The sequence below is a fragment of the Podarcis muralis genome, chromosome 7, assembly GCF_964188315.1.
Source record: "Podarcis muralis chromosome 7, rPodMur119.hap1.1, whole genome shotgun sequence".
Taxonomy (NCBI): Eukaryota; Metazoa; Chordata; class Lepidosauria; order Squamata; family Lacertidae; genus Podarcis; species Podarcis muralis.
In genome coordinates this window covers 53511525-53538314 of record NC_135661.1, presented here as the reverse complement: position 1 = coordinate 53538314, position 26790 = coordinate 53511525, and the positions used below count along the sequence as shown (strand labels likewise).

Here is a 26790-nt window from a genome sequence, read left to right as displayed (position 1 = left end):
TGCAGCAACAGGAACCTAAGCAACAGTCTTTGCCAACTTGGTGCCCTTCATATGTTTAGACTATAGTTCCCATCAACCACAAAACATCTACAGATCTTATTATAGGTTGGCCTAATAGTTTTTTTTAATAGGTTCCCCCCCTTGTGGTCCAACGCAGCAACATTTTGCTTCTTATTATTGTGTTATTATTTATCCGTTTTTACTGGGAGGCCTGCTGTTAGGCAGAAACGTGGGGTATAAATATTGCAAATAATTAAATCATGTCTGCCTTGATTAACCCCCAAGAGCAAGTGCCCACCCTCAAAACACCAGCCACCACAACCTGAATGCTCCCAAAGAGAAAGTACCACCCATTACACAAGAAAAATAGGAACCACTATGAAAAAAAGGTGAATTCCATGCTTAGGGATCATTGGGAAAAGAACTGAAAATAAAACTGCTGATATCATAATGCCATTACACAAATTTATGGTGTGACCACATTTGCAATACTGTGTAAAATTCCGGTCGCTTCACCCCAAAGGATATTGCTGAGTTGAAAAGGTTGCAGAAAAGGGCAACCAAAATGACCAAGACGATAGAGAGATATCCACTTCGACGAAAGGTTGCAGTGTTTGAGCCTTTTTAGTTGACAGAAAAGATGAGGAAGAGGTGACGTGGTGGAGGCAAATAAAATTATGCATGGAGCGGAGAAAGTGGTTAGAGAAAAGTTTTTCTCCCTCTCTCGTAACACTAGAACTCATGGACGTCCAATTTAGCTGAATGTTGGAAGATGCAGGACAGGTAAAAGAAAGTACCGTATTTTTCGCTCTATAAGATGCACCAGACCACAAGACGTACCTAGTTTTTGGAGGAGGAAAACAAGAAAAAAAATATTCTGAATCTCAGAAGCCAGAACAGCAAGAGGGATTGCTGCGCAGTGAAAACAGCGATCCCTCTTGCTGTTCTGGCTTCTGGGATAGCTGCGCAGCCTGGATTCGCTCCATAAGGCACACGCACATTCCCCCTTACTTTTTAGGAGGGAAAAAGTGAGTCTTATAGAGCAAAAGATACGGTATTTCTTCACGCAATGAAGTTAAACTATGGAACGTCCCTTCCACTTGGATGACTTGAAAATAGGATTAGACAAATTCTTTGAGAATAAGGCTATCAACGGTTACTAGCCACAATGGCCATTCTCTGGCTCCCCTGCTCAAGGCAATATGCCTCTGAATCCCAGTTACTGGGAATTACAAGTGGGCAGGATGCTGTTGTGCGCAGATCCTGCTTGTGTGCTTCCCATAGGCATCTCTATGAGAACAGCATGTTGGACTGCCTGATCCAGTTATTTATAAAGATGTTGGACAGGACAGGACAGAAGCCTGCAGCACTTTACTCTACTTGTTACTTTTTTCCAGAGCATCATTTGTCTGCATACCAGGAGAAGGCATTTTGCCTAATGAATTTCAGTTTGTCCACACGCCATGGAAGGCCAAGCGAAAAAGCCAGCAAGGCGAGAAGGTGCAGTTCCACTTCCGAGGGTGGCCCCAGCATTCCACTGGGACTGGGACTCCAGTTCATGCATTTGAGCTCCGTGGGCGGAAAGAAAGGAGCACTTTGCAAGGGCAAAGTGATTTCCTTGTGAAGATTGGAGAGACGGGCAAAATGTGTGCAGGCCTCCCTGCAGACGCCTTTGCCCTGTGCTCAAAGGCCAAGCATTCCCAGGGAGCGGGATGACTGGGGCATTGTGCTCACGCCTTCAGTCCATATGGTGGGCATAGAGTTAAAGGGCTTCATTTTCTCATCCATGTCTGTGCTCTTGAAAGGGCACATTGGGGAAATGGAACAAAACAGCATCCACCCCCTACCCTGCATTTCAGTAGCCTTGTGCTCGGATGGCAGGAGGCAATTAAAAATCATTTCGAATGAGCTCATTTGTTTCTTCTGCTTCTTGTACAAGGACCATTGTGGCCTTGGCTTGTGTCTCTGAAATCTCAAGATTTACTCAGCAGCGAACCTGGGTGAGGGTTCAGTCCCATTTCCTGCCCTGAGGAAGCTGACGTTTTTCAATAAAAGGAATATGAGAGGACGCCTGTGTGACAGTTTGATTCTGTCCATTTGGACATGAAATAGAGAATAGTGGTTTTCTGTCCCACTACACGTGCAAACAGTCAACAATGCGGGGATGACTGTGTCATCACAGACGGATGTTGTTGTTCACTGGGGTTATTTTGCATACATTTAAGATTAAACTGAATGTTCACAGTCTGCATACCTTTTGCATTTCTTTCCCATTTGATCTCCAGTTTTTATCATTTTATCTCAGCACCCATCCCTGCCAGCTAAGACTCACCCTCCTTGCATCTGACAAAATAGCCTCTGTTCCACAAATATTTATGCCATAATGAATTTGTTTGTCTTTAAGGTGCTGCAAGCCTGTTATGAGGAATGCAGAATAACCATGCAACGTTAGTCCCTATTTTGTTTTAATTAGGGAGATGAGTCGTAGGCAAACACTGTGACCAGGATTCCACAGAGAGCATGTAGATGCTGGAGAAAGCCTCCTGAGGCCAGATTGGAGGCCAAGAAAAGGAGCTGCCTGCCACCCCCACCAGCACCAACACCCCAAAGAAAAGGCAACACAAAGTTCAAGAAGAAGCCCTCCTGCCCTGTGTCAAAGACCCTTTCCAGCCAGGACACACGCAAAATCAGAGACAAGACACAAAGATAGGAGGTCTTTTCCAGTCCATGCAGACTTGTTTCTCTGCTCCAACTGAGCAGAGACACAATAAATCCTAGCTAGGAATTGGTTGCTATAAGTAAAAATTATTCTCTGTGGGGAGTGGAGTCAAAAGTTTTGTTTGCATTTTGATGAGAAACTACCTAACTTGTACTTTCCACATTCCCTTCAGAAGCTGCCTTGTATTGAGTCAGTGCATTTACCCATCTAGATTAGTGTAGTTGACACTGACTGGCAGCAGCAGCAGCAGCTCTCCAGGGTTTTACAGACAGGGAGCTTTAGGCACTGTGCTATTATTATTATTATTATTATTATTATTATTATTATTATTATTATGTATTTATTTATACCCTGCCTTTTTCCCTGCTGGGGACTCACGATGAAAACGATGGCCCTTCCTTTGCTAGGATGGATGGCTGAGGACAGGAGCAGACGGAGGGTCTCAAGACCCCCTCCTCCTTCTTAGTACAGACAGGCAAGTAAACAGGGTCAGCTGCTCAAATTCCCTGGGAGTGGAGGAAATCTCATTAAAGAATTCTGGAAAGCCTAACCTAAAACTATACACATCGCTCTATCATGTTTGGTTCTCTGTGTTTATGCAGAATGAATAAATGCACATCCTTAAAGTTATTTGTTTATTGGCTGAAACTATAGCAATTTTTTTTCAACTTTTAAAATCTTGATTATTAGTTCAGCAGCAGCAGGTGCTGAATGACTGAAGTTTTTCACTTGCTTGTGCTGAAATATTACTTGGCACCTTTCAGCTGCAAACTGGTGGCTGTGTACATGGGGTCCTGCACCCTTTATCATTACCAGGTAGCAGAGCTGGTGGCCGGCCTCAGGGGTTACAGTTTGGGGAGGTTTTGAACCTGGCACTCCAAAACTTTAACAACTATTGCACCCTATATTGGCACACATTTCTGAAAGTCATTTCCACTTTCAGACCAGTTTGCAATGGCAGGGAGCCTGTTTCCATGGACCGTGCCTTGCCCTCGGTGGCACCAGTTTCAAGCTGGAAAGCTGCTTTTTCCCCTTCTCAAACAGCGTTCTTTGGAATGTGCCGCGCGGTGACTTTTCCGCAGGAAGGGTTAGCCAGGTGCGCTAGAAGAGGTGCCTAAGAGAGAAGGGGCTCATCCCAGGGGCCCCCTTGGTCCTTCCCGCCAGCTGACCAACAGGAGCAGGGCAGGAAGGTAACTCTGCAACCCCGGCATCCTGGAGAGGCGGGCTGCCTCCGACGACGGAGGCTCCGCCGTCCACCCCTCCCTCCCTCCGGGGATCTGTGCCACCTGAGCCGGGAGGCCGCCGGCTCGCTTCCCACCTGGAGGGATCCCGGCCTCCTCCAGCGCTTCGTAAACACTGAGAAACGGCGAAGAGCAGCGATGGATTGGTAGATGGGGTCGGGCGCAGCAACTGCCCTCGAAGCTGCTTCGGGCAAGGCTCTCCGACCCCAGTTCCGTGCACGAAGGAACCTCGGCGGCCCCAAAGCTCGGGCGCCTCCGAGATGGTCCTCGTCCGCCAGCCGGCAAAGTTCTGCTCCCGCTTCCCCTGCGGAGCTGGAGCACCAGGCTCCGCCCGCTCCTCTCCCCGAGGCACTCTGCACATGCTCATAGGAGCCATCAGCCTTGCGCGCGCTGCCGCCCCCTCGGGCGCGACTCACCATGGCCGTTGTTGTTGACGACGCTGCGGCCGCCGGCGGCGGCAGGCGCTTCCCGGCACTGCTGCTGCTGCTGGAGGCGCCCAGCTGAGCCCGGCCCGCAGCCGCAGAGCCAGCCAGGCCGGCCCTGTAACCTGATCCCCCCTCCGCCCACCGCCCCGCCTCACCCGGCCGGGCTTCGCGGGCTTCGCAGACTGCTCCGGCTCCCAAGGCCCCGCGGCCTCCCAGGAGCAAAGCGGAGGTAGCGGGGAGATCAGCTCCCGGCCTCCGCTCCAGAGGCGCCCCCGGACCGCCCCTCAGGGCCTCGGGAGCGGGGTGGATGGTGCCCCTCACTCCCCGCGATGCCTGGGTTCGCTTGGGGCGAAAGAGCGGCTCCAAGGGAACGAACGGTGTCCCACTGCTGCCCAGGCTGCGCCTCCATCCCGGCTAGAGGCTGTGCTAAAGGAGGCACACCTGGAAGAGGCCTCGTTGCCCCAGGGTGACTGGTCGGAGGATCCCCCTGCCCGGGTGACTCGGGGAACCCCTGTTGCTCACGCTGTTCTCTCTGCTTGCCCGGTCCCGGCGGCCTTGCTTGGTCCCCCAGCCTCCAGCACTCCAGGCTGTGGTCCTGCAAAGCCTGTCCTTAGCCTCCTCCGTTTGGGGTTCGGGCTCCTGCTCCACGTCGCAGGGATTGCCAGAGAGAGGCCACCACTAACCTCCTCTGCGCTCCCTACGACTCTGTGGCTTTGCCTGTAATGATCCTGGCACTGGCACCCTCCAGACCCCAGAGGCCTCTTAGCAACCCCTGGCACACACACAAGCCATCTAGTCCTTGAACCATTGCACCCTCTGGAGCCCCTGGTTGGCCTCTTCTAGTGCCAGCCACATCCTCACCCAAGTGGATTCCCAAACTGTGTGGTGGGGAGAGGGGCCTAATGCCAGGAAGAGATGCCAAGCCTTGAGACCACCCCTTGATTTTGGCCAACGGAGTGATGTCCAGCTTCAAGCCTGTCTTCAAGAGGCAGGCATCATGTTAGGTCCCAAAAACAAACCTGAGCCTTGAAATCAGCATTCTCTTTTGCCCCCCTCCCCATGACCCCAACCCATCTGACTGCACTTGTCCTTCAGCCTCTCTTAGCAAAACGAAACCCTTTAACGCCCCCCCCCCCACAACAGCTCGGTCTGCCAGCATTGCACTTGTCACCCCCTCCCTTCTGTGGTGCCAGGTTCCGAGGCCCTTCGTTGCCAATCCCAGGTGGCACCAATATGCAGGTATAGTTTAAAAGGCAAAGTAATTCCTGTAGCTGTTCAGGAACAATTTTTCTAGGGTGTATTACTTGGCTTCTCAGTTGACAAGCTGAGTGCTACGAGTTCAGTGTTGCTGTGTTGTGCCTTTTGTACAATCTAAATAGGTCAGATTGGGGAAAGGGCCCTCAGCCTTTTGTGGTGCCAACAAATCACTTGAGCTTGTGTGAGTGGCAAACTCGTGCCTAAACTGCCTACATTCTAATCCACCTCCTGGGCCTGCAAAAAGGACATTGACCAGATGATGTCCCTAGTCCACTCTTTCAACACCCACTCCAATATGGAACCACATTTTTCAAAGGCAGCTCATGAAACTGATCCTCCCATGTCGTGCGCCCATTCCCCAGAAAACTCAACAAGACAGCTGGGTGGTGAAATGCACTTTATATGCAACAAGGCCCCTGGGAATAAGTGGTGCACCACCCCTTCCAGTCTGTACTGTCCCAGGTAGTGGACATTGCTTGAACCCAAGTGGGTGGGTGTTCTATGTACAGTTTTCTAGAATTGCAGGCCACCTACCACTTGTCCCAATTTGGGATCAAGCAAACCAAGTCAGGTCTAGCAAAGGCCAGCAAGGTAAGGTCATATAATGCAGGGTGGGAAATCTAGATAAACAAGGTCAGGCAAAGCAGAGGTCAAGGTCCAAAAGGCAAGCAAGCAAGATGTTTAGCACCCTGGAGAGCTCCAAATGGAGTCTGGAGAGGCAGGCTGGAATGTTGCTCCAGCTACCAGCAAACCCAGGCTCAGGGACTACAGCTTCCTCTGGGCAGCTACTCCTGCCTCCTCCTAAGGAGTGGAGTCCTGACCAGGCCCAGTTTTCATTTATTTTTTCAAATTACAGCAACAACAATAAAATAAATTGTCCAACAGCAACCAACCCAAGCTTGTCCTCTTATATGTACAGATGTGTATCATGCATTATAATAAAGTTTTATTCAATTATTCTAAATGGTCTTGCCACATTTTCCCATGAGCATCAGGTGGCTTCCTTCCATGGTCTAAATGATTCATGTACTCAATAAATATTTGCCTTGTATTATAGAATGAGAATGGATTGTGTTTGTCACTAGTAGCTCTGACTTGACAGGCCAGCTTCTTGGCCAATGCTACTGACCACACTCCAGCATACCAGGAGTCAATGTTAAGACCTGTTCCTGTTCCTGTTGTCCAGCTTCTGGCAATTTCCATACATGCTGCTGTTAGCAGAAAAGATAGGAGCTCATTATTAGAATAATCTAAAGTGGGTAGGATTCTAATTCCTAGTAAGCCCAGCATGTTTCAACAGCCATTGATTCTGATGTTTACTAGGGTTTCCTCCCAGATGGAGTCTCAGAGCAAGAATGTGACCTCTTCCAGCCAAAGAAGTGCTGGCACCATGGGCTACTCTGGTGCCAAGAGCCCCAAGGTGTCCTCAGCACTGAATAAGCCTGAGTTTTTGGCCCAAGATGCACTTGCCATTCCCGGTGTCTTCCCTTGAGCCTTGATTCATGGCAGGCTCTTTTCCTTAATGTTAGTCTTCATCCCTTCCAGTGAATCCCTTGCCATCCTAGGCTCCCAGATGCCTTGGCAGGAGGGTAACACAGATCCCTGCCAACAGATAAGTGGTGTGGTCAGCTTTGGGGTATTGATCCAACACAAGGAGGGGGAGAGCAGCCATCACTGGGATGGTGTCTTTTGGTGGAGCTTCTCCCTGCTCTCTTTCCTTGACTTTCTCTCTTTGGAACAGGAAGCAAATGGATAGGGGCCGGGACTGACAGGGCACTGGGCTCAGCACCCCGGGAGTTAAAACTCCCATCAAAGCAGGAAGGGTTGAGCCACCTGCCCAGCCTCCTAGTTGCAGAAGTTCCACTCTGAGTGTCAGAACAGTCCCCACCAACCATGCACCAGAGAATGCCCAGATACAATGTCCAGGTGCCCAGTATACCTGAAGGAATGCCTCCACCCCCATCGTTCAGCCCAGCCACTGAGGTCCAGCTCCAAGAGTCTTCTGGTGGCTCCCTCACTGCAAGAAGTGAGGTTACCGGGAAGCAGGCAGAGGGCCTTCTCGGTAGTGGTGCCCGCCCAGTGGAATGCCCTCCCATCAGATATCAAGGAAATAAACAACTACCTGACTTTTAGAAAACATCTGAAGGCAGCCCTGTTTAGGGAAGTTTTTAATGTTTGATGTTTTATCGTGTTTTTAATATTCTATTGGGAGCCGCCCAGAGTGGCTGGGGAAACCCAGCCAGATGGGGGGGGGGGGTATAAATAATAAATTACTGTACTATTACTACTACTACTACTACTACTACTACTACTACTACCACTTCACCGGGCTTACTGCCCCCAAGTGGTGAGTTTGCAGACTATGTCATAAAGGTAAAGGTAAAGGTACCCCTGCCCGTACGGGCCAGTCTTGACAGACTCTGGGGTTGCGTGCTCATCTTGCTTAAGGGGCCGGGAGCCAGCGCTGTCCGAAGACACTTCCGGGTCATGTGGCCAGCGTGACGAAGCTGCTCTGGCGAGCCAGCACCAGCACAGCGCACGGAAACACCGTTTACCTTCCCGCTATAAAGCGGTACCTATTTATCTACTTGCACTTAGGGGTGCTTTCAAATTGCTAGGTGGAAAGGAGCTGGGACCGGACGACGGGAGCTCACCCCACCGCGGGGATTCGAACCGCCGACCATACGACCGGCAAGTCCTAGGCACTGAGGTTTTACCCACAGCGCCACCCGCGTCCCATAGACTACGTCATAGAAATGGTTAAATCATGCCAGGCAGGTTTTCCTGTTTTCCCCACACTTCCTTGGCCTCTTTCTGCTAATCCTTGGCTTCAGACTCTCATTGATATATTCCTTTCTCCCAATCTTTTATTTTGGCCCCATGCGGGTCAATACCTTCCCTGGAGCACCTGCTAAAAGCAGCAGCCCCACCAGCCCAGCATATGAGGCAGCTTTGCCCAACTTGGTGCCCTTCAGATGTCTCAGATTGTGAATCCCAAAAGCTCCATCCAGTGTGGGAATAAGAAAGGCTGTGTAAGACGTGGGACTTTCTCTCCTGGAAGCTCCACTGGGATGGACAGGGTTCTTGAGTATCTCCTGTCCCTCGCAGGGGAGCTGCTGTGTGTCCTAGTAGGGGGCTGTAGCCAACACAAGCCTCCTGATTTTCCCAGCACCCAGCTAGTTCCCAGCCCTGCCCTGTGGCTGACCAGCAGGCACTCCTAACAAATGGCCAGCATCTGGTTCCATGGTAGGACACAAAGGTGGAACTTCCAAAAACCCCCCACTCCCTTATACACACACAGAAAGTTCAGCTTAATAAATGTTGGGAATGAAACATTACGGAAATGCCGATTGCAAGTCATGGAACCATAATCACAATCCTATCAAGGGAGGCTGAAGGCTTTTTCCTCTTAGAGAGGAAGTCATTTTGTGTGGCAAATTCCTCCACCGGTCACAGTCAATTGTTTCCAATGGCCAGGGGCCAAAGGCGGGAGGGAGGGGTTACAGTAACAGCCAGGAAATGGTCTGTTAAACTGGAACAAGGAGAGCAATGCAGGGAGTGGGTGGCTGTTCAGGTAAGGTCTCTCAGGGCTTCCAGTTCGATAAAACAGGCAGGAAGAAGAAGCAGGTCCAGGCCCAGGCCCAGGCCCAGGCCCAGATGGAGCAAATAAGAGAATGCTCAGTTGCGGGGGGGGGGGGGGGGGCGGAGTCATAAGGCAGCTGGTCCTGGTCCGTCCCCCCCACCACATATGAGAAGCTGTATCCTGAAGGTTGGTGGGATCCCACCATTTATCCGTGGCCTGAGCAGTCTAGAGGGAGAAAAAACAAAACTAGAAAAGAACTAAGCTGTGGTAACATCCTTCATGGGGTTGGCACCCCTTTTTGTTAGTATCTCCAAGTTTTGGACAGCCCCCTCACACCAACATTTGCAAAACTGCAACTTTTAAGCACCTGCTTTCTCTCTCTCCCCCAGATCCCTTTTTATTATTTATTGATTATCATTATTATATTTCTATATTGCCCTGCATTTGACAGTAACAGGGCCATTTACAATGTAAAAACACAAAAATGCATAACATTGTAAGAAACGAACAAAATAAAAAGACCTCACATTGTTTAAAAGGCCATAGATTATTTACCGTAATTAGCAAAGGCCTGGGAAAAGGGAATGTTTGTTTTTATTTATATATTAATTTCCCTCACGTGCAACATATTTTGAGATAGTAAGTCTGAGTTTCTTACTACAGTGGTACCTCCGGTTGCAAATTGGATCCGTTCCGGAGCTCCGGTCGGATCCCGAGGTTTCCGCAATCTGAAAACCGCTTCTGCGCATGCGTGCAGGGGCGAGACCCGGTAAAATATTTCCGGGTTTGCCGCTCGTGCACCCCGAAGTTGACATAAATGGACTGTACAGTGGTACCTCGGGTTACATACGCTTCAGGTTACAGACTCTGCTAACCCAGAAATAGTACCTCGTGTTAAGAACTTTGCTTCAGGATGAGAACAGAAATCGTGCAGCAGCGGCGCAGTGGCAGCAGGAGGCCCCATTAGCTAAAGTGGTGCTTCAGGTTAAGAACAGTTTCAGGTTAAGAACGGACCTCCGGAACGAATTAAGTACTTAACCTGAGGTACCACTGTACTGATTTTTGTTAGCTGCTCTGGGAGCACTTTCAGCTAAAGTGTGGGGTAAAAATAGTTTAAATAAACCCTGCTCTGTGTAGCCACCTGGGGTAGTTTAACATCTACTGTGAAGAGAAACATGGAGTGGGAATGCATCAGACCCTCAGTTCACTCTGATCCCTTAGTTTGTGGAAATAAATGCACCCCTTCCAGCATGGTTGAAAGTAAAGTTGGCAGAAATGCCCATGTGCAAAAAGTTCTCAATAGCTGAACTCTATAGCTAGGAAATGATTCAGCTGCAGCACAAAAGCTAAGATTTCTGGCAACTCACTACTAGAATATCTGGCAGCCAAATAAATGAAACCCCCCTCCCTAAGCATTTCGGTGGGGTGTGTCTGACTTGAACTGGCCACTTTTTGGACACAGGAGAGGTGGAAGTCTGTATGGGACCCCCACTCTGAGCATACAGGGAGACCTCTGCTACCCATGCGCCCACAAGGTGCACCCAGCATACTGAGAGTCAGCATGGTATAGTGGTGAGTGTTGGACTAGGAGATTGGGGTTCATATTTGCACTCGGCTATGAAGCTGCCTAGGTGACTTTGGGCCAGTTTCTGCCTCTCAGCCTAACCTACCTCACAGGGTTGTTGTGAGAATTAAATGAGGTGAGGGAGAACCACGTACACCACCTTAAATTACTTGGATGAAAAGGTGGGATAGAAATGGAATGGAATGGAATAAATCAATGCAGAAGCCTGCACTACCTTGGCCAAGAGGAAAGTTAAGTTCCAGGCTACATTGGCGAGATCAGAAGCAGGAGAGGATTTGAAAGAAAAGCTCTGGGAAATCTCTGGTCTCCTCCCATCTGTGGGAACCATAAACGAGCCCACTGCTGACCTCCTGCTCATCCCAGCAGAAGCTGCTCATTCAGATCAGAAAGGCTTCCCTCTTCCCTCTTCCCTCCCCATCCTCTGCCAAGCCAGATCAAAAAGCCATTGGATTATCTTGGCAATGAAAAATGTTTATCTTGCTGACTCTTAATCACCTTCATTCCACGCTGAGCAGCTTTGCCGGCCTACAGGGGTCTGGATTAATGCTGTGGGCTCTCCAAGGGACAGAAGGGCAGCCTGTCTACAGCAGCCAGATGCTGTCTGCTGCTGAACCAGCCAATGCATTAACTGCTCCAGAATTAGGGCAAGTTGCCCCCCCCCACTGCCTTCCCCCTCCCCACAGGTTTGTCCTTCAGGCAGCCTCTTGGCTTTCATGCCTGTTGCTTCTGGGGGATCCTCCTTGATGTTCCTGAGGCCCTGCTTTCCCAGTTAATGGTGGCTCTACACAAGTGCTTGACATAGTGCTTATTATCCTGCGGTGCTCTTCCTGATGGCCAAGATTCTGTAGCATTTACTCACAAGGCGCTGTGGGTTAAACCACAGAGCCTAGGACTTGCCGATCAGAAGGTTAGCGGTTCAAATCCCCGTGACGGGGTGAGCTCCCGTTGCTCGGTCCCTGCTCCTGCCAACCTAGCAGTTTGAAAGCACGTCAAAGTGCAAGTAGATAAATAGGTACCGCTCCGGCGGGAAGGTAAACGGCGTTTCCGTGCGCTGCTCTGGTTCGCCAGAAGCGGCTTAGTCAAGCTTGCCACATGACCCGGAAGCTGTATGCCGGCTCCCTCGGCCAATAAAGCGAGATGAGTGCCGCAACCCCAGAGTCGGTCACGACTGGACCGAATGGTCAGGGGTCCCTTTACCTTTTTAAGCTCTATTCAGCAAAGGATTCCAGCAGTTAATTACGCTAACTGCTTCCTCCAAGTAGATTCAAATTGTGTTATTTCTTCCTGATCAAGACAGCTGAACAGTTAGTGGAAATACCTCATTTATTGTGCCTTGATTATTGTGCCTTGATGCCTATCAAATCTTTATTCTGCACTTCTTCCAAGCTACTCTCTTTTTCTCATCACAGCAACTTTGTGAGGTGGGATGGCAACCCTTCCTTCTTATAGCAAAGCAATTTTGTTCTGTTAAAGAATGAAAATAAAGCCTTCCCCCCTGCAAGAACAGAAACTTGACATTGGAACAGTGAAAAGAGGTTATATCAGGGGCAGTTAATAGGCTATCAGTTACCAGACCCTCACCATTGCCTCTCAGGAAGCAGTAAAATGGGATGAACCTGCAGGCAGGAAATGTGTAATTAAAGCTACACTTTTAGAAAACCGAGGTGGGGGAGGAGGCAGTTTGAACACAAGGGAACAGGACTGCATTCTTTTGCCCCACCACGCAGTGTGGCTAACCTTTGGAAGCTCATTCACACACACACACACACACACACACACACACACACACACACACTTTCATTTTCACTGCTGTGCTTTCCCCTTGTTCATCACATTAGAGCACCAGCAGCAGGAATGCGGCCTCTATACTACTGCAAGCAACTGGTGTAAACTTTAAGAAGGGTTGTGGGTATGGGGCTGGCTCCGCTGCTGCCTGGGTTTGGAATTGCTCTGCAATCTTGCACTGTTGGGCAAGAGCTTACCTGCCCTTTGTCAAGTGCTAGAAGGCAACAGCGAAGCCTTTCAGGTGACTTTAAAACAAGAAGTTGAAGAGCAAAAGGAAGAAACGCAGTGGAAATTCCTCCAAATGGCATTGGGAGGGGGGGGTTATCAGCACAAGGCAATGGGAAATCCCAGCTAGACAGACTCCACATCAGAAAAAGGGACAGAGGGAAGAAATGCCACCTCTACACCTCAGGAGGTTGGACACATTCCTTGACATGAAGTGACCTGGTACCATCTGGTCCAGAGGCCATGGAACCCTCTGTTAACAGAGGGAGGGGAAGGAAGACCTGTGAAGGCATCAGTCTGGCACAAAGGTTTGGATTCTTCATCACTGTTATTATGTTATAGTTACGGATTTTAAAACAGGACTTGTGGAAGGGTTTGTGTGGCATGAGAAGCCACAGGGATGTCTCTTCTAAGACAGGGTAGGGGGGCAATGTCCCAGAAAGCCAGCTATCTTAAAATTTGAACATTAGATACCTCCTTAAAATATATTTGTTGTTACATTATTCAAAAGTCTCTGCTGCACAATATAGTAGACTACAATACTGTACTGTCAATCATATTGTGAACCTTACTGACTCCAGACGAGCTGCTTTTGTCCTCCGCTGTACATTGCAAAGGCCTTTGGCTATATGCAATAAAAATTTATTGATTGACTCCAGTCTAGCACCTCATGTTTCCCAAGGCTTATTTTCATGTGCAGAGAAACTGAGCCTGCCAGGAGCTTTATTTTGATCCAGCAGCTTAGGTTTTGCATTGTTCTTCTTAGTTAGCTCTCCAAAGAGCTGCCTGGCAAAGTCCTTTGATTAAATGCAGTTCTTGTAAAGTTTATCTGAACTGCTGGTCTATTTATTTTTTCATGAAAGAACAATGAAGTTAAAACTTAGTCCATCAGAAATGTTAAGGGCACAATCTAAACCCACGATCCACCATGCTGGGGATGGTGGTGCATGCAGCACTGAAAGTGCAGGAGAGCCAATGGAGGGCCTCCTGCTGGTGGCAGCACAAAACATCTCAGTGGCTACACCAGCTCCAGAGGGGAGTTGCTGCTGCCAGTATTATGTGTATTTGTGTTTTAATAAGAACAAGAGAGTGTAAGATTATGAGTAATGGGGGTGTCAAGTTGTGCATATGAACTTAACAGTGCTTACTTTATTTTTTGGTTGCAATTTTGTTAATGCCGTTGATATTATTTTATAGATTATAATTGCTGTATTGATTTGTCAATCATATAAGATGACTTTTGCTTTAATTGTGGATATTTAGCTTGATTTTTATTTGCTGCTTTGTTCACAGTGTTTTACCAATTGTTTCGTTGATGGTTTGTTAATCTATACGATTTAAGCTGTATATGTTGATGCTCTATTATGCTCGATCATGTTGTTATTATTGTTTGTAAATCGCTTGAGGATTCATTTGAATGAAAAAGTGGCATAGAGATATAATCAGTAAATAAATCAAAGCAGGATTTTGCCTCCCCACCGCCACCTTCTGCCCAAGCTAGCTTGAAAAACAGGGCTACTGTGGAGATGGCAGATAGTGACTGTGCCCCTATCTGGCTGGGATTTAGACTGCCCTGTAAGGAAGAAGCTCAGCTTTCTAAAGAAGCACGCAGAGGAGAAGAGCAGGGCAGGGCAGGGCAGAGCCCATAACTCATCAGCAGAGCCTTCCAGTGCACCTCCAGCAAGAAGGGTCTTAGGAAGGGAGCTATCCAAAGTCAAAGTGGTGGGATAACAGTCTGACTCAGCATGTCAATTCTTGCAGCTCCTGCTCTGCATGAGAATCTGGGTCAAGAAGCCTGAGCAGAACCAGCAAAAGCAGCTGTAAAATACAGGGCAAAGTGTAGTTTAAATGCTGATTCTAACATAATTACAGTTCTTAACCAGCTTGTCTTTATTCCTTTGTATTTAGTAATGTTTTGAAACGCAGTAATCCACCTTGGAACCAAAATTGAGAGTGAGAGGCTGGATATGAATATTTTATGTAATAATAATAATAGTAATAAAAACCACCTGAAAACAAGGTGATGTCTACACATTAAGCAAACACAAGAGGCTGGATTTGGGATGAGTAGACAAGCGTGGGACTTGTTGAGAGAAATGGTGAGCACCGATGGATTTGGGACTGAGGGATTGTTAGGACCAAGGCAACACCACCTGCCTCTCTAACCCCATTGCACTTCTGCAGAGACCCTCCCAAGGTGGTCACCCTGAAGGAAAGTTATGTTGCCTGGCAAAATCTGTTTCCTGAAAGTCCAGAGAGTGGATGCCTGTCTTATCTCAACAGGGATGCTGTTCCACAAAGCAGGGACTGTGGAGAAGGTTTCTGGTATTTCTGGCACTTTTGAGGAGAGATGCTCCTGCAGAACGCAGGGCATAAAGGACATGTACAAGATAAGGAAATCTCTCAAGTAACCTGGCCCTGAGCCTTTTGTGTTAGTACCAAGCTGCTACCTTGAACTTGGGTAGCAGCTTGGCAGCCACTACAAATCCTGCAAGCAAGGTGCTATGTTCTGGCAGTAGTTTGCCCCCACAAGAAACTTGGCCACTAAGTTCTGCACCAGCTGAAGCCTCTGGACCAACTTCAAAGGTAGCCCCACATACAGCTCAGTCGGTAACAACATGAGATAATCCCAGGGCTGTGGGTTCAAGCTCACATTGGGCAAAAAGATTCCTGCATTGCAGGGGTTTGGACAAGATGACCCCCGTGGTCCCTTCCAGCTCTCTGATTCTATGATTTAATAAAGCTATGAAAATGAATTGATGAGTTTCAATCCATCCCTTTTACGGTGGACTCTCCTCACCTGTCAAAGTGATCTAGCAGCTGTGATGAGTGGTCCCATCACGGAACCCAGGAGTTCCCCTCTGCCTCTCTGGTTCTTCAAGTGCAGCATGTGGCAAGAAACAGGTTTGGTTTTCCTCCTACGGCTGCAACCACCAACATGGCAACATCAGGGTCCAGAAATCAGGGCAGCTTCTCAAACTCATTGGCCAGGTGATGTTCTGTTGTTCTTCCTCACTGAAAGGCTCCAAAGGGAGGTTGCTGCCTTCTTAAGTGCAGAAAGTCCAGGGAGAGGGATGCCAGTCTGCCAATCGGTGGGGCTGCATGCCTGGGAAGGCAAGACTGTCACTCCTGCTGGTCACCCTTGTCTGTCTCTCCACAGCTCTCTGCTCCTCACTTGATGTCTTGCAAAAGAGAGACCCTGCTAGTCTCCTGCCCCCCACTGGGAAACATAAAACATACCCAAACACTGGAGAAAAACAGAATAAAATAGTGATGCAATTTGATGTCCCCAAAAAGTCTGGACTGGCTGCAGGGCTGCCGCCAGCAGCTGACTAGCCCTCTGAGTGCTGAGGAAGATTTTCCCCCACTTGTGGTCAGACCCAACAGCTCCAGCTCCTGCCTCAGAGACAGCTTGCTGAGGCGATGGGCTGCGGAAGGCCATCAGAGGTCTGGCATGGAGTTGAGGGCAGGCGCTGCCAAAACCAAGCGGGCTTCTAAGTGCATGCGCCCCACCACCAAAAAGGGGATCAGTTTCTAAAACCTCTAAGTTAGGATTGTGTAGCCACTCTCCAGAGAAACCAAGATGTCCCCCTACCAGAAGGGTGGAAAATAAGAATTCAGGTCACCCTCTGCCATGAATAAGAGTGAGTGGGGTGAGGTGGGAGAAGGTTGATGCTCACAGCCCAAGGCAGTCCTCCTCCAGTTTGGCCCTTGCAACTCCCTCATTACGCCTATTGTTGTAACACACACATATCCCACAATGCAATCCATCAACCACACTCAGAGCTGGTTCTACCTCTGGGCAAAAGGGACAGTTGTCATGTGTGCCAAGCCTCTTGGAGGTCTGAGAAAGCTGGCATATGGACCTCATAACTCCCCTCCCTCCCTCCCTCCCTCCCTCCCTCCCAAGCAGAGAGGTCCCCTTTTAGGCAGGAAGTCACTGTTCTGTAGATCAATATGCTTCTGAATATGGGGGGGGGGGTCCTCCACTTTCAATGGAAGTATATTGGTGAAAAATAGCTCTGAAAAATAGGCTGTTTCTGAAGGGGCCACTCAGTCTTATGGACTATGCAGCTCTGCGCTAGACACAAAGCATGCATAGACACAGTGGCGTAGGGTGGGTTGTCAGCACCCGGGGCAAGGCAAGTAATTTGCGCCCCCTAACCCATGGATTTGCGCTCCCTAACCCGAGGATTTGCGCACCCTAACCCTAACCCCAGATGTTGCGCCCGGTCCCCCCTGCACCCCCCCACGCTACGCCACTGCATAGACAACCAGCATAAATCATTTGTAGCTTTGTGGGAGTAGGAGCTGGTCCTTCACACAGACATACCAACTAGAATCAATGCAGGCCAATCTGCAAAACTGAATCAGTAGTTGAATCAGACCCAGGTTTGGTCCCCAATGATTTCTCCGGTTAGGGCTGGAGTCGGACTTCCCTGGAACCCTGGAGAGCCTTTACTGCCAGTCAGTGTAGTAGACAGTATGAACCAATGAACTCAGCATAAGCGCATTCCCTGTGTTCCTTTTCCTAAAGTGCTAATAATAAAGTTGTGTTTTTGCATGACTCCAGCCTTCATCAAGCTGGTGCCCTCCAGATGTTTTTACAACTCCCACCAGCTCCAGCCAATGCAGTAATGTATTCCAAAACATCTTCAGGGCATCAGGTTGGGGAAGGCTGTCCTCAACCATTCAAAGGGATGTTTCCCTGCTTTCAATTCTCTGTGCCTCTGTAAAGGGGGGGGGGGGTTTGCAGAAGCTTCAAGAGGGCACCTTTCTCAGGATTGCAGGCAAGCTCGAATCATGTAGAAGAGGGGTTATGTTGCTCTTTCAGACTGGGCATCCATGCCCACCCCAACCCCCGGCCACTGCATACAACTAGAAGTGTAACAGGCATGAATCTCAATGCAATATTCAAAATGACTCCCCTCCCTAAATGAATGTGTGGACTCTTGCTCTTGGGGTATGAGAGTTGTCCTTAATCCAAGTAAACGTACAGCCCCAGCTAGGAAAAGATGTACCATCTCTGGGAGCCTAAGGATTGGGAGCAAAAAGTTCCCCAAAATGGTAGAGCATCACTGCAAGGGCTTGTTGGCATCTGTCAAGAGCCTCTGGCCACAGCAACCACTATTTTCTTCTACACCTCCCCCTTCCCTAAAGGATTCTAGAGATCTCCACAACAGACTGGAAAGCATGGTAAGAGGCAGGATAATTGTGGTTCATTATGGCTCCCCCCCCAGAGACCATGGAAATTCCTCGTCACATAAACCCAAATGTAGGCTAGTGATTTGATCCCTCTGGGATGCTGCTGCCATGGACTGCTTACTCAACTCTGACAACTCCAGGAATGATTCACAGAAACCAAAAGCAGTTTCTGGCTATGGCAAAGGAGGCTGCTCATCAGCCTACTTGTGGTATCTGACGGATTTTGTTCCATCTCTGGAAAGAAGAGTTGCTGCAGAAAAGCGCAATCCTAGCAATTATTGCCCGTAAGCATCAATCTGCTGAAAAGAAATAACCCAATTGTTTCTGCCAGTGTTACCAAAGAGGATATATCCTGTTGTTGCCATTGCTCTTCAAATTTTACCTCCTTTGTGAGTTGACTGACCGGTTTGTAAGCCCCTGAGCTAGGTGTGTGTGCACTGCTGCTGGGAAAGGGGGTGTACCTCAGGGGAAACAGGGCGACTTGAGAAAAACGATCTCTGACAATACAAGCCTAATCATGTCTATTCAGAAAAAAATCGTGCTGAATTTAACTGCGCTTACACAATATAAATATATACCCGTTTAATCATATTTCAATAAAAAGCAAGCAGGGGGCCAACCCAAAAGATCCGCAGGCCAGCTTTTATCTTCATTTAAAAACTGAAAAAGGAAATTGCTCTTGGGTCTTAAAGCAGATGGAAAGCACGTTGAAAGTAAAAATGTAAAGTTCTGAGCTAAACAAATCTATTCTGAAAGAAGAGTTCTTCTTCATTCCTATAAAACCAGCCTAAAATGAATGCTGGCCTGTCTTAGCTAAGGGCGCTCTGCCTCCTAGTGGCAGCGCCTGAGCCCGGGGGTGCGGAGAAGGTGGTCGGGGGGCGAGACACCCACTCTCCCCAAGGAAGAAGGGGCGGAGATGGCCACGGCGGGAGTGAGGAGCAAAAAACGTTCTGCGCCGGGCGTGCAAAACTCGGGAGCCAGGCTGGGTTGAAGGGGCGTCCTTTGCGAGGAAGCTACCCCTGCGGGGTAGAGGCAAATCGAAAGGGAGCCTCACCAAGAAACCCCAGCCCACGCGGACCGAGGGACCGATCGGAGGTCGGTCCGCCGTTCCTTCCCTTCCGCTGCGGAAACTTCGCTGCTGCCATCGCCGGGGCTGCCCCTTCTGGCTGGAGCGCGCGCACGTGGAGCAGGCGGCTAATGGCTCCGCCCACCAGACCAGCGGCGGCCAATCAGGCTTCGGCGCGCCCCCCTCCCTAGGCCCAAAGAGCTCGGGGCTCTGTGGGCGCAGATACTTCCGGCTCTCAGTGGTCAGCAGGAGTGGCCCGCATGGGCCTCTCCCGGTGTGTGTTGGTGTATTGTGTGTGGCCAGTAGAGGACGGCGGAGACCGGGTAGGCGGGGCTAGTAGCTCCTCCTTCTGCTGTGTTTCGACTCCGCCCCTCGCCCCTCCCGCCATTCGCCTCAGACTCTCTCGCCGGGACTGAGGCGAGGCTAGCCTGGGTGCCGCGGCCATGGGCGAGCCTCCCGCTCCTTCCGCTTCGCCGCCTCCGGGCTCGGTGCTGTGCCGGCTGCAGTACCTGGAGGACGGGGACCCCTTCTCGTGCGCCGCCTTCCCGGAGCCGCGCCGCCCGCCCGCCCAGCCCGTCGCCGAGGCGCTGCCGCTCGCCGCCCAGCTGCCCGCCTTCCACCGCCTTCTCGACGCCCCGCTCCCGGTGAGAGAGAGAGATGTGCGCGGCCTCTGAGCGCGTGCAGAGCGCCGGCAGGCGAAACCGCAGCCGTAAGGTGCAACGGGGCAGGAGGCGGTAGAAGTCTCTGGCTGTGTCCCCTCAGAAGTCCACGGGGCCAGCTGCTCCCTGGATGGGGCTGCCTGGCGCCGCCGCCCGTGGCTACTAGCCCCGGTGGCTCTTGGTGCGAGGGGAGGACAGCGCTGTGCGCAGCTGGGGAGGTTGCTGCTTCCTGGAGCCCCACGGTGGTCATGTGCTTGGTTCCTATCAGGGCAGGATGCTGGGGTGGGGGTAGGAGAGAGGGGTGATCCAGCTTCTGGGAAGCAGCATCTGAAGGTCTCCCTGGAGGAGAGAAGAGCCACCAAGGGAGGCCTGGCTTTTTCCTTCTTTTTTTGCACTCTTGGCATGCTCAAGGGAGATTGGGGCTGGCACAGCTTCCCAAGGGGAGCCCCCCACAGTAAGGTTAGGGTGCCCAAAGCTCATCATTCCCTTATGGGGGGGGTTGCCTTCTGCCTTCCTCTCTTGCCTTTAGATTTTTGGTTTCTGCTCTGTAAATTTCTTATTACTTTTAAAACCGCCAGCCTTGCACGTGGTCTTACTATAAGAAGGCGGCATACAAATCAGTGATGATGCATGTCTGGACAGAGTCCCCATCTGCTTTGCCTGGCAATACAACATGAACAAATTTCTTCTAAAAAGTTGGGTGGTTCCCAGCTTAGAATTTTTGTGTGCAAAATTATGGCTATAGAAGGTCCGCTTGCCTAACTTGAGATGGCCTTGTGTATTAGAATGCAGTCCAGGTACGTTTGCATTGCGCAATTCTCTGTCTAACATGACATTTTTTTGCAGTCCAGAGATAACAAGAGACAAAAAGCAGTGACAGAGTTAAAATGATATATAAATTTTTGGCAGCCACAGGCATGAAATAGATAAGCACTCAAAACACATGCAATAAATGAATATTGTCCAGTTTATATCTTGACATCATAGCTGAGAATGTATGCACTGACAAGATATTGATGGGCCTGTAGCATTTGCTGTGCCAGTATGACTCAAACCATATATTAAGGCCAGATCAGATATTTTGATCACCATAGATTGGTGTTCAGTCAGGCTGTTTGGTCAGCCTTGCAGAGGTATCCTAGGAACAGTTATTGGCTGCCTCAGTGGTATAGTCCCTGTGTTGTGTCTTGTAGCCTGGGCCAGCAGAGGTGGAAGATGTGTGTTTAGGTTGCTTTTCATCTCCTGGCCTCTAAATAAGCTGAACTCCCTACAATTAGATGTTGGTCTTGATTTGTTGTTTCATTTGCTGCTTTATTTTTGGCATGAAGCAGCTGAATATCTCATGTCAATAGTCATGGGGTATTTTTTTGCTCCGACTAAAGGGGGTTGGGAACAAACAGGCAAAGCCATTCCAACTAAGTGTGCTTGGGTTTTAAACATGTGCTCTAGAGCCAGGCTGTGTGCACAAACAACAGCTCTTATTATAGTCTAGTTATTGCAGATATTGCAGGAATTGAGGGCTAAGTGAGACTTAACCCTCAGTGCCTCTTTGCTTTTAACACAGACTCCCCTCACCCCACCCCTCTGCCGCTGCCACCACCCTAAAAAAGGCAAAGAGCATAAACTGGGGATTCATCAATTGGGATTGCTGCTACGATCTTGATGGAGGAATGTAACCCCTTTCTCTCCTGCTATAGTTTTGGGGAAAATACCTACTGTGAAGATGTTGATGCAAATGGAGGATTTCCTCCCAATGCAAAATACTTGCTTCAGAAGAGGTTTCATCAGGAGTGCCTTATTTCCCCTTCCACTCTTCACCTACAAACTTATGAAGTGTTCTCCTTACTCCTGCTATTCATCTTCCAATTCAGCTCTTGCCTTCCTCCTCTGGCTTCTAAACCTGGAACTGCTCTTGCAAAAATATGTTGATCTCTCACTACAAAAGTCACTATTTGGTCCTTGTTTGGTGCCTTTGCTACAGGGAGGGTCACTCTCTCCTGCTTGACTCTCTTTATGCGAATGGAACGTCACAGCTCCCATCATCCCTGATCTTTGGCTGCTGGGAGTTGAAGTACAACATCAGCATCTGGAGGGCCACAGGTCACAAACACACCCTACTTTATGCCCGTCAGTCAGTCTCTGATTCTGTTTTCATCTGGTTTTTTGTCTGCCTAAGTGTTCTTTCAGTATTTACCTAGGTGGAGTATCTTCCTTTGTTTTCTCTTTGTTGAGGGGCCTGCCTGGGGATCTCTTGTTGTTTTCTGCTCTTTTCTCCACACACTGAATGACCACTTTCCCATGGCTTTCAGGACCACCTGTACACAGAGGTTGAAGTGTAGCTCTTTCCCTTTCACTCCCATTCTGCATCACCCAACTGATATTTCTGTTCAGATGCTTCATTGTCTCAAGTGCCACTGCCTCCCAGACTGAACTTTTCATATTTCCTCTTTAGCTCTCCTTTTCTTACTGTATTTGTTGACGATGTTACCATGTATCAGGCAATACATGTGCCTGCAGAGTCTCTGGTGCTCTCCCTGCTGAAATTGGGCTTGGAAGGAAGCTTCCTATTGTAGGCAATGGAACAGGTGGGCAGTGTGCGCTTGGTGCCAATGGCAGAGTCCGTGGTTTGCGAATGGGGGCCTAGAAAGCTTGGTTGATTCCCGCCACCCCATGTATACTGTTGAACAGGCCTGCAGGCCTTGGTTGAATGCCCTCTCTGTTCCCTGTATTCACTCTGTAGCTGAGCCATCTTGTTTAATTTCTTTCCAACTTTACAGAGACCCTCCCTCTGTTTCCTTGAGAAAGGTAGTGACAAAGGTGATTGGTGTGGGCTGCAGAGTGTTGGGTAGACATGAGAAGTGTGGGCTGAGAGACTGTAAAGGATGCTGGGTATGTCTCAAGATCAATTTGCTACATGGTAGATGGGTGAGTAGTGGGAAGTGCAAGAGCTCATTGAAAGACCTGGTGGAACATGCCTGAATTAAAGGTACCAGCCTCAGGCTAAGTGGTTGCTCTCCCCCCCCCCCCCCCACTTTTAGAGTGTGAAAATCACTTTAATTAGTGAGTAGTGTTAGTCATATCCTCACATAATTCACTTTTTTGTTTAGTGTTCTTACAAGGGAAATCAGTTCCTGAAATTCTTGTTCCAGACTGACCTTTGTAGTACAAAACATGTTTTCTGAAGATGACCCACACTCTGACTCCTGGAATGAGTCTTGTCTGTCCACATTTAATCCTAAAAGCATTTGCAGAGCCTGTCACGTGTGCCCTAGTAGGGGCGTAGCCTTATTGGAGATGTTGGGCTGATGTAAAGGGGCCTCATTCTGAGGGCATTCCTGATGAAGCAGCAAAGGTGCTGCCCCTTGAGGGTGGACTGAGTGCTGGTTTTAGTAGCAGCAAAGCAATGGTGTTGCTGGAAACTTCTCTCCTGTACGCTGAGCAGACGGGATAATCATGCACAGCAAAGACCAGCTTCTGTGTCCAAAATTAGTCCAGTGACAGTCAGATTTTCCTCTGGAGTTTGTTTCAGCTATTTCATCTGGGAATATTAAAAATAAACGTTCTCCCAAGTATACTCAGGGCCATCAAGAACTTCTTGTCCTCTGTCTTGGGAGGGCTATTCCTGACTCCCAACTTTGTGTACTGCTTTTGACAAGAGGGCTAGTTTCTTGGCCATCTTGTTTTCAGTTGTCCCCCACCACCATTGCCTGCCACAGGTAATGATGAGCCAACCTTCCCCAACCTCTTGCTCTCCAGATGTTTGGGGCTGATCGGAGTTATAGGTGGGTGCCAGCTTGTGGGAGGCTGCTCTAAGATTTGTGCTACATCAGCAAACTTGAGCAGATAAATTCACCCCACCCCCAGGAACTCTATTTTGGAAGATTCTGAAAGCTGCCATGTTGACAATAGCCCTGATCTCATGCCTGTCTTGCATATCCCAGGTGAGGCTCAGAACTCTGAGGGGCTGGAAAGCAGAGCAGCCAAGGGAGAAATCCATATGGGTTGCAGGAGCAGCTGAGCAAGTGGCACTTCTGAGCAGTACTACACTAGACTCTCCTTCACTGAAGTTTTTAAAGCAGAGGTTGGATGCCCATCTGTCATTGATGCTTTAGTTGAGATTCCTGGGTTGGACTAGATGACCCTTACGATTCTGTGGCTAGGCTCTGTGACCAGTGCTGGTTGCCGAGCATCCCCTCCTAACCACAGCCTCTGACTTTCAAGACTTGGGTGAGGCCCACGGCTGCCACACTTCAGAAAGAAGTGCAGGCTGGCCCTTTCGGAAAACAGAGAGAGCAAGCTTCAGCACACAGCACACGGTGACAGAGTCCTGTGTTTTGATGAGAAGCAGGGCTTAGCCTCAGTTTCCAGGCCAAAAGGAGAGTTGATCAGCTTGCCTGCCAGAGCAGTCGTGGGTGCCTGTTTGTCATTATGTTCCTTGTTTTCTGAGCACTGTTGGCATGAAGGGTTGGCTCTGCTTGTGACACCCCTCATTAATCATCAGGGGCTGTTCTCTTTCGGGCACAAGCGCAACATAAATAGTGTGGTCCTGGTACATTTGTCTCCTTCCTTTCTGCAGAATTCGAACCTAAACAATCTGGTCACATGGTGCAGAATGGAAGGTGCAGGGGGAAGGGATGGGATAAGAAAGGTGGGCATCTAGACTGACTTCTCTGATGCGAGGCTCAGTTTTGGGGGACAGTAGCCATGAGAAGAGATGTTATGAGTTCTGGAAGCTCTGCCAGCCTGGACAGGTCTAGCTTGTGAGCCTTTCTCAGATGATGGCCACGTTGCTGGATAAATATGAGAGCTAGGAACTTTCTACTTCTGGTCTCCTCCTCCTCCTGAGATGAATAGAATGCCAAATTCTCCACTAGACATCTTCTAATTCCGAAGTGGGAAGTTCTCAGTAGCCAGGATCCCCATCAGGGATTAATTTCTCTCTTGCCTCTTATAGCCTATGGGATGAATGGATCTTGCAGCAGTTTTTAAATGGTGACTGCAAGAAGCTGTCTGATCCTGAAGCAGACTATTGGGGGTCCATCTGTCTCAGTTTTGTACACACCAGTGGTTCCAGTTAAGTACTTCAGACCCTCTGTTTTTCAGAATCCAAACTATGAACCCCCTACTTTTGGAAATTTTGATATCTGTATAGAAGTTTTTGTTATGTAAATGGACCCCCTGAACTCCAAAGACCACCAATTGGGAACCACTGGTCTACCCAGTGTTAGAAATTAGCCAGACACATTTTGCAACTGGCATGGCTCCAATTGCAACCACATGGAGATCTCTGGATACCAGGTTGGCGACTGAGGAAAGCAAAATGCCAGAGGAGGAGGAACTGAAATATTTTCCTTGAAGCCTGAATTGGTTTTATTTGATGTTTTAATGTGATGTAAACCTCTCTGAGGTTTTTTTTCTTTAAAGTATAAAGCGGTATAGAAATGAAATTAATAATAATAATACCTCATTGCAAAAAAGCCCCTAGTCATTCCATTGTGGTGACTGCAACCTAGGTTTCAGGTGCCACTTGGCGGTTAGATTATATATCTGAGTCTCTAACAATGGACTCTACAGTAACTGTCAGCAGTTCTTAGGCATTCAGGCAGGGAATCTTTCCTGTTCTCCTTGGAGATGCAACTCAGGATCTTTTGTATGCAAAGCAGATGTCCTACCACTGAGCCTAAAGATGAAAGCTTCTCATGCTAGCTCATAGCCTGGCAACTTCCTGGGCAAAAGAGGTGGTCCTTCTGCTTTAGGGGAGGCTGGCAGCATACTCCATGAGCTCATTTTAAAAATAGATTTATATCCTGTCTTTGAGAAAATTGATCATGAGATACAAGTTAAACATATAACAATATATAGAACGTTTCAGCAAAAGGCAGAAAATCAGTACAGTACAATATAGTCATAGGTAAAGCTTGTGGAGACAACCATTAATAAAACAAGCCACTATCCCACGTCCACTAAAACACAGCTAAGCTCAGCAGTTGAAAAGTCCTGTCCACTTAGCCTTCCTTCAAGAAAGATCCTGCAAGAATAATGAAGTTTTAAGATCTCATTAGAAAGCCCGTAGTGCCGCTGTTTGATGGAGCCCAGTTGGCCATGAATCTCATTGGAGAGCGGCCACTGCCGCATCCCTGCCAATTCCACCTTTCCTTGGGGTGGGCAAAGAAGGGCCTCTGTTGCTGACCCCCAAGTGCAGCCAGGTATGTGCAGGTATGGGTGGTCATCCACGTATTGATGCCACTTCAGTCCAACCCTCTGGGTCACTCTCCCCCCCCCCCAGCAGTTTCATGTAGATGTTGCATAGAGACACTTGTGGCACTGATCCTTGAGTGAAGGGGTCATGTTTGGATACAGGCCAGCCCTGCAACATGCCTTTCTGCCTTCCCAGGCCCATTGTCCTTCACTGAAGCTGTCCAGAACGTGGACAGGCAGGACTGGAATGGCCTGAATCAGTCTTGGAGCTGAGAATAATGTGCCCTCTTTGAGGTTGAGCAGGATTCCTGCCAAAGCTCATCACAGGAGGGAGGGGCAGCAGCAGGCCTGGGACTTGGCCAGCCTTTCTTCTTCACAAGGCTTGTTAACTCTACATTGCCTGCCCTTGGAGAGCAACCAAAGAGTTGATGGTGAGGAGGGGATTTGCATCACAGCCCTCTTCCCAAGAGGAGCTGTTTCCTGCATCAGCCCCTTCTGTGCCTTCCACTGGGAGAGGAGCATCTCCCTGCCTGTCCTGGCTGAGCAGCAGGTGAGAGGGGCAGCCTAGTGCCTCTCTGGATTCCACAGCTCTCCTTGCATGAATGTGTCCATCCAAGTTTGGCCAGTTTGCCAGCCCTTCCTTCAGAGTGTTGGCTGTGGGGCTTCCTACCCATGTTCTGATCAACCCAAAGCCTGCTATTTGGAAACAGAGCTGTATCTCTAGCTTATTTTGTTTTTTTGGTTTTTGCTTAAAGACAATATTCCCCTCAGATCGGGCATTTCCCTTGTGATGGCTTTTGGGAATAGCTGGGAGCTTCCCGTTGTGGTGATAAGGTCTGACT

General features: G+C 49.1%; 2 protein-coding genes and 1 long non-coding RNA gene across 3 annotated transcripts in view; 1 reads left to right on the top strand and 2 right to left on the bottom strand.

Moving 5' to 3' along the window:
* The window catches only part of PLEKHG4 (pleckstrin homology and RhoGEF domain containing G4), a 50746-nt gene extending 45963 nt beyond the window's left edge, over positions 1 to 4783 (bottom strand). The window contains exon 1 of the mRNA XM_077931767.1: positions 4377 to 4783. Within this exon, the coding sequence (XP_077787893.1) occupies positions 4377 to 4379 (3 nt within the window). The 5' untranslated portion in view covers positions 4380 to 4783. The remainder of the gene's footprint in view (positions 1 to 4376) is intronic.
* A 1679-nt stretch (positions 4784 to 6462) lies between these two features.
* Positions 6463 to 19395, bottom strand: LOC114601876 (uncharacterized). The gene is made up of 3 exons (XR_003707833.2): positions 19080 to 19395; positions 15621 to 16067; positions 6463 to 9450 (listed from the first exon to the last, which is right to left on the bottom strand). It is a non-coding gene; the product is annotated as an uncharacterized LOC114601876 (long non-coding RNA).
* A 55-nt stretch (positions 19396 to 19450) lies between these two features.
* Positions 19451 to 26790, top strand: part of FHOD1 (formin homology 2 domain containing 1) — a 33575-nt gene continuing 26235 nt past the window's right edge. The window contains exon 1 of the mRNA XM_028739466.2: positions 19451 to 19735. Within this exon, the coding sequence (XP_028595299.2) occupies positions 19535 to 19735 (201 nt within the window). The 5' untranslated portion in view covers positions 19451 to 19534. The remainder of the gene's footprint in view (positions 19736 to 26790) is intronic.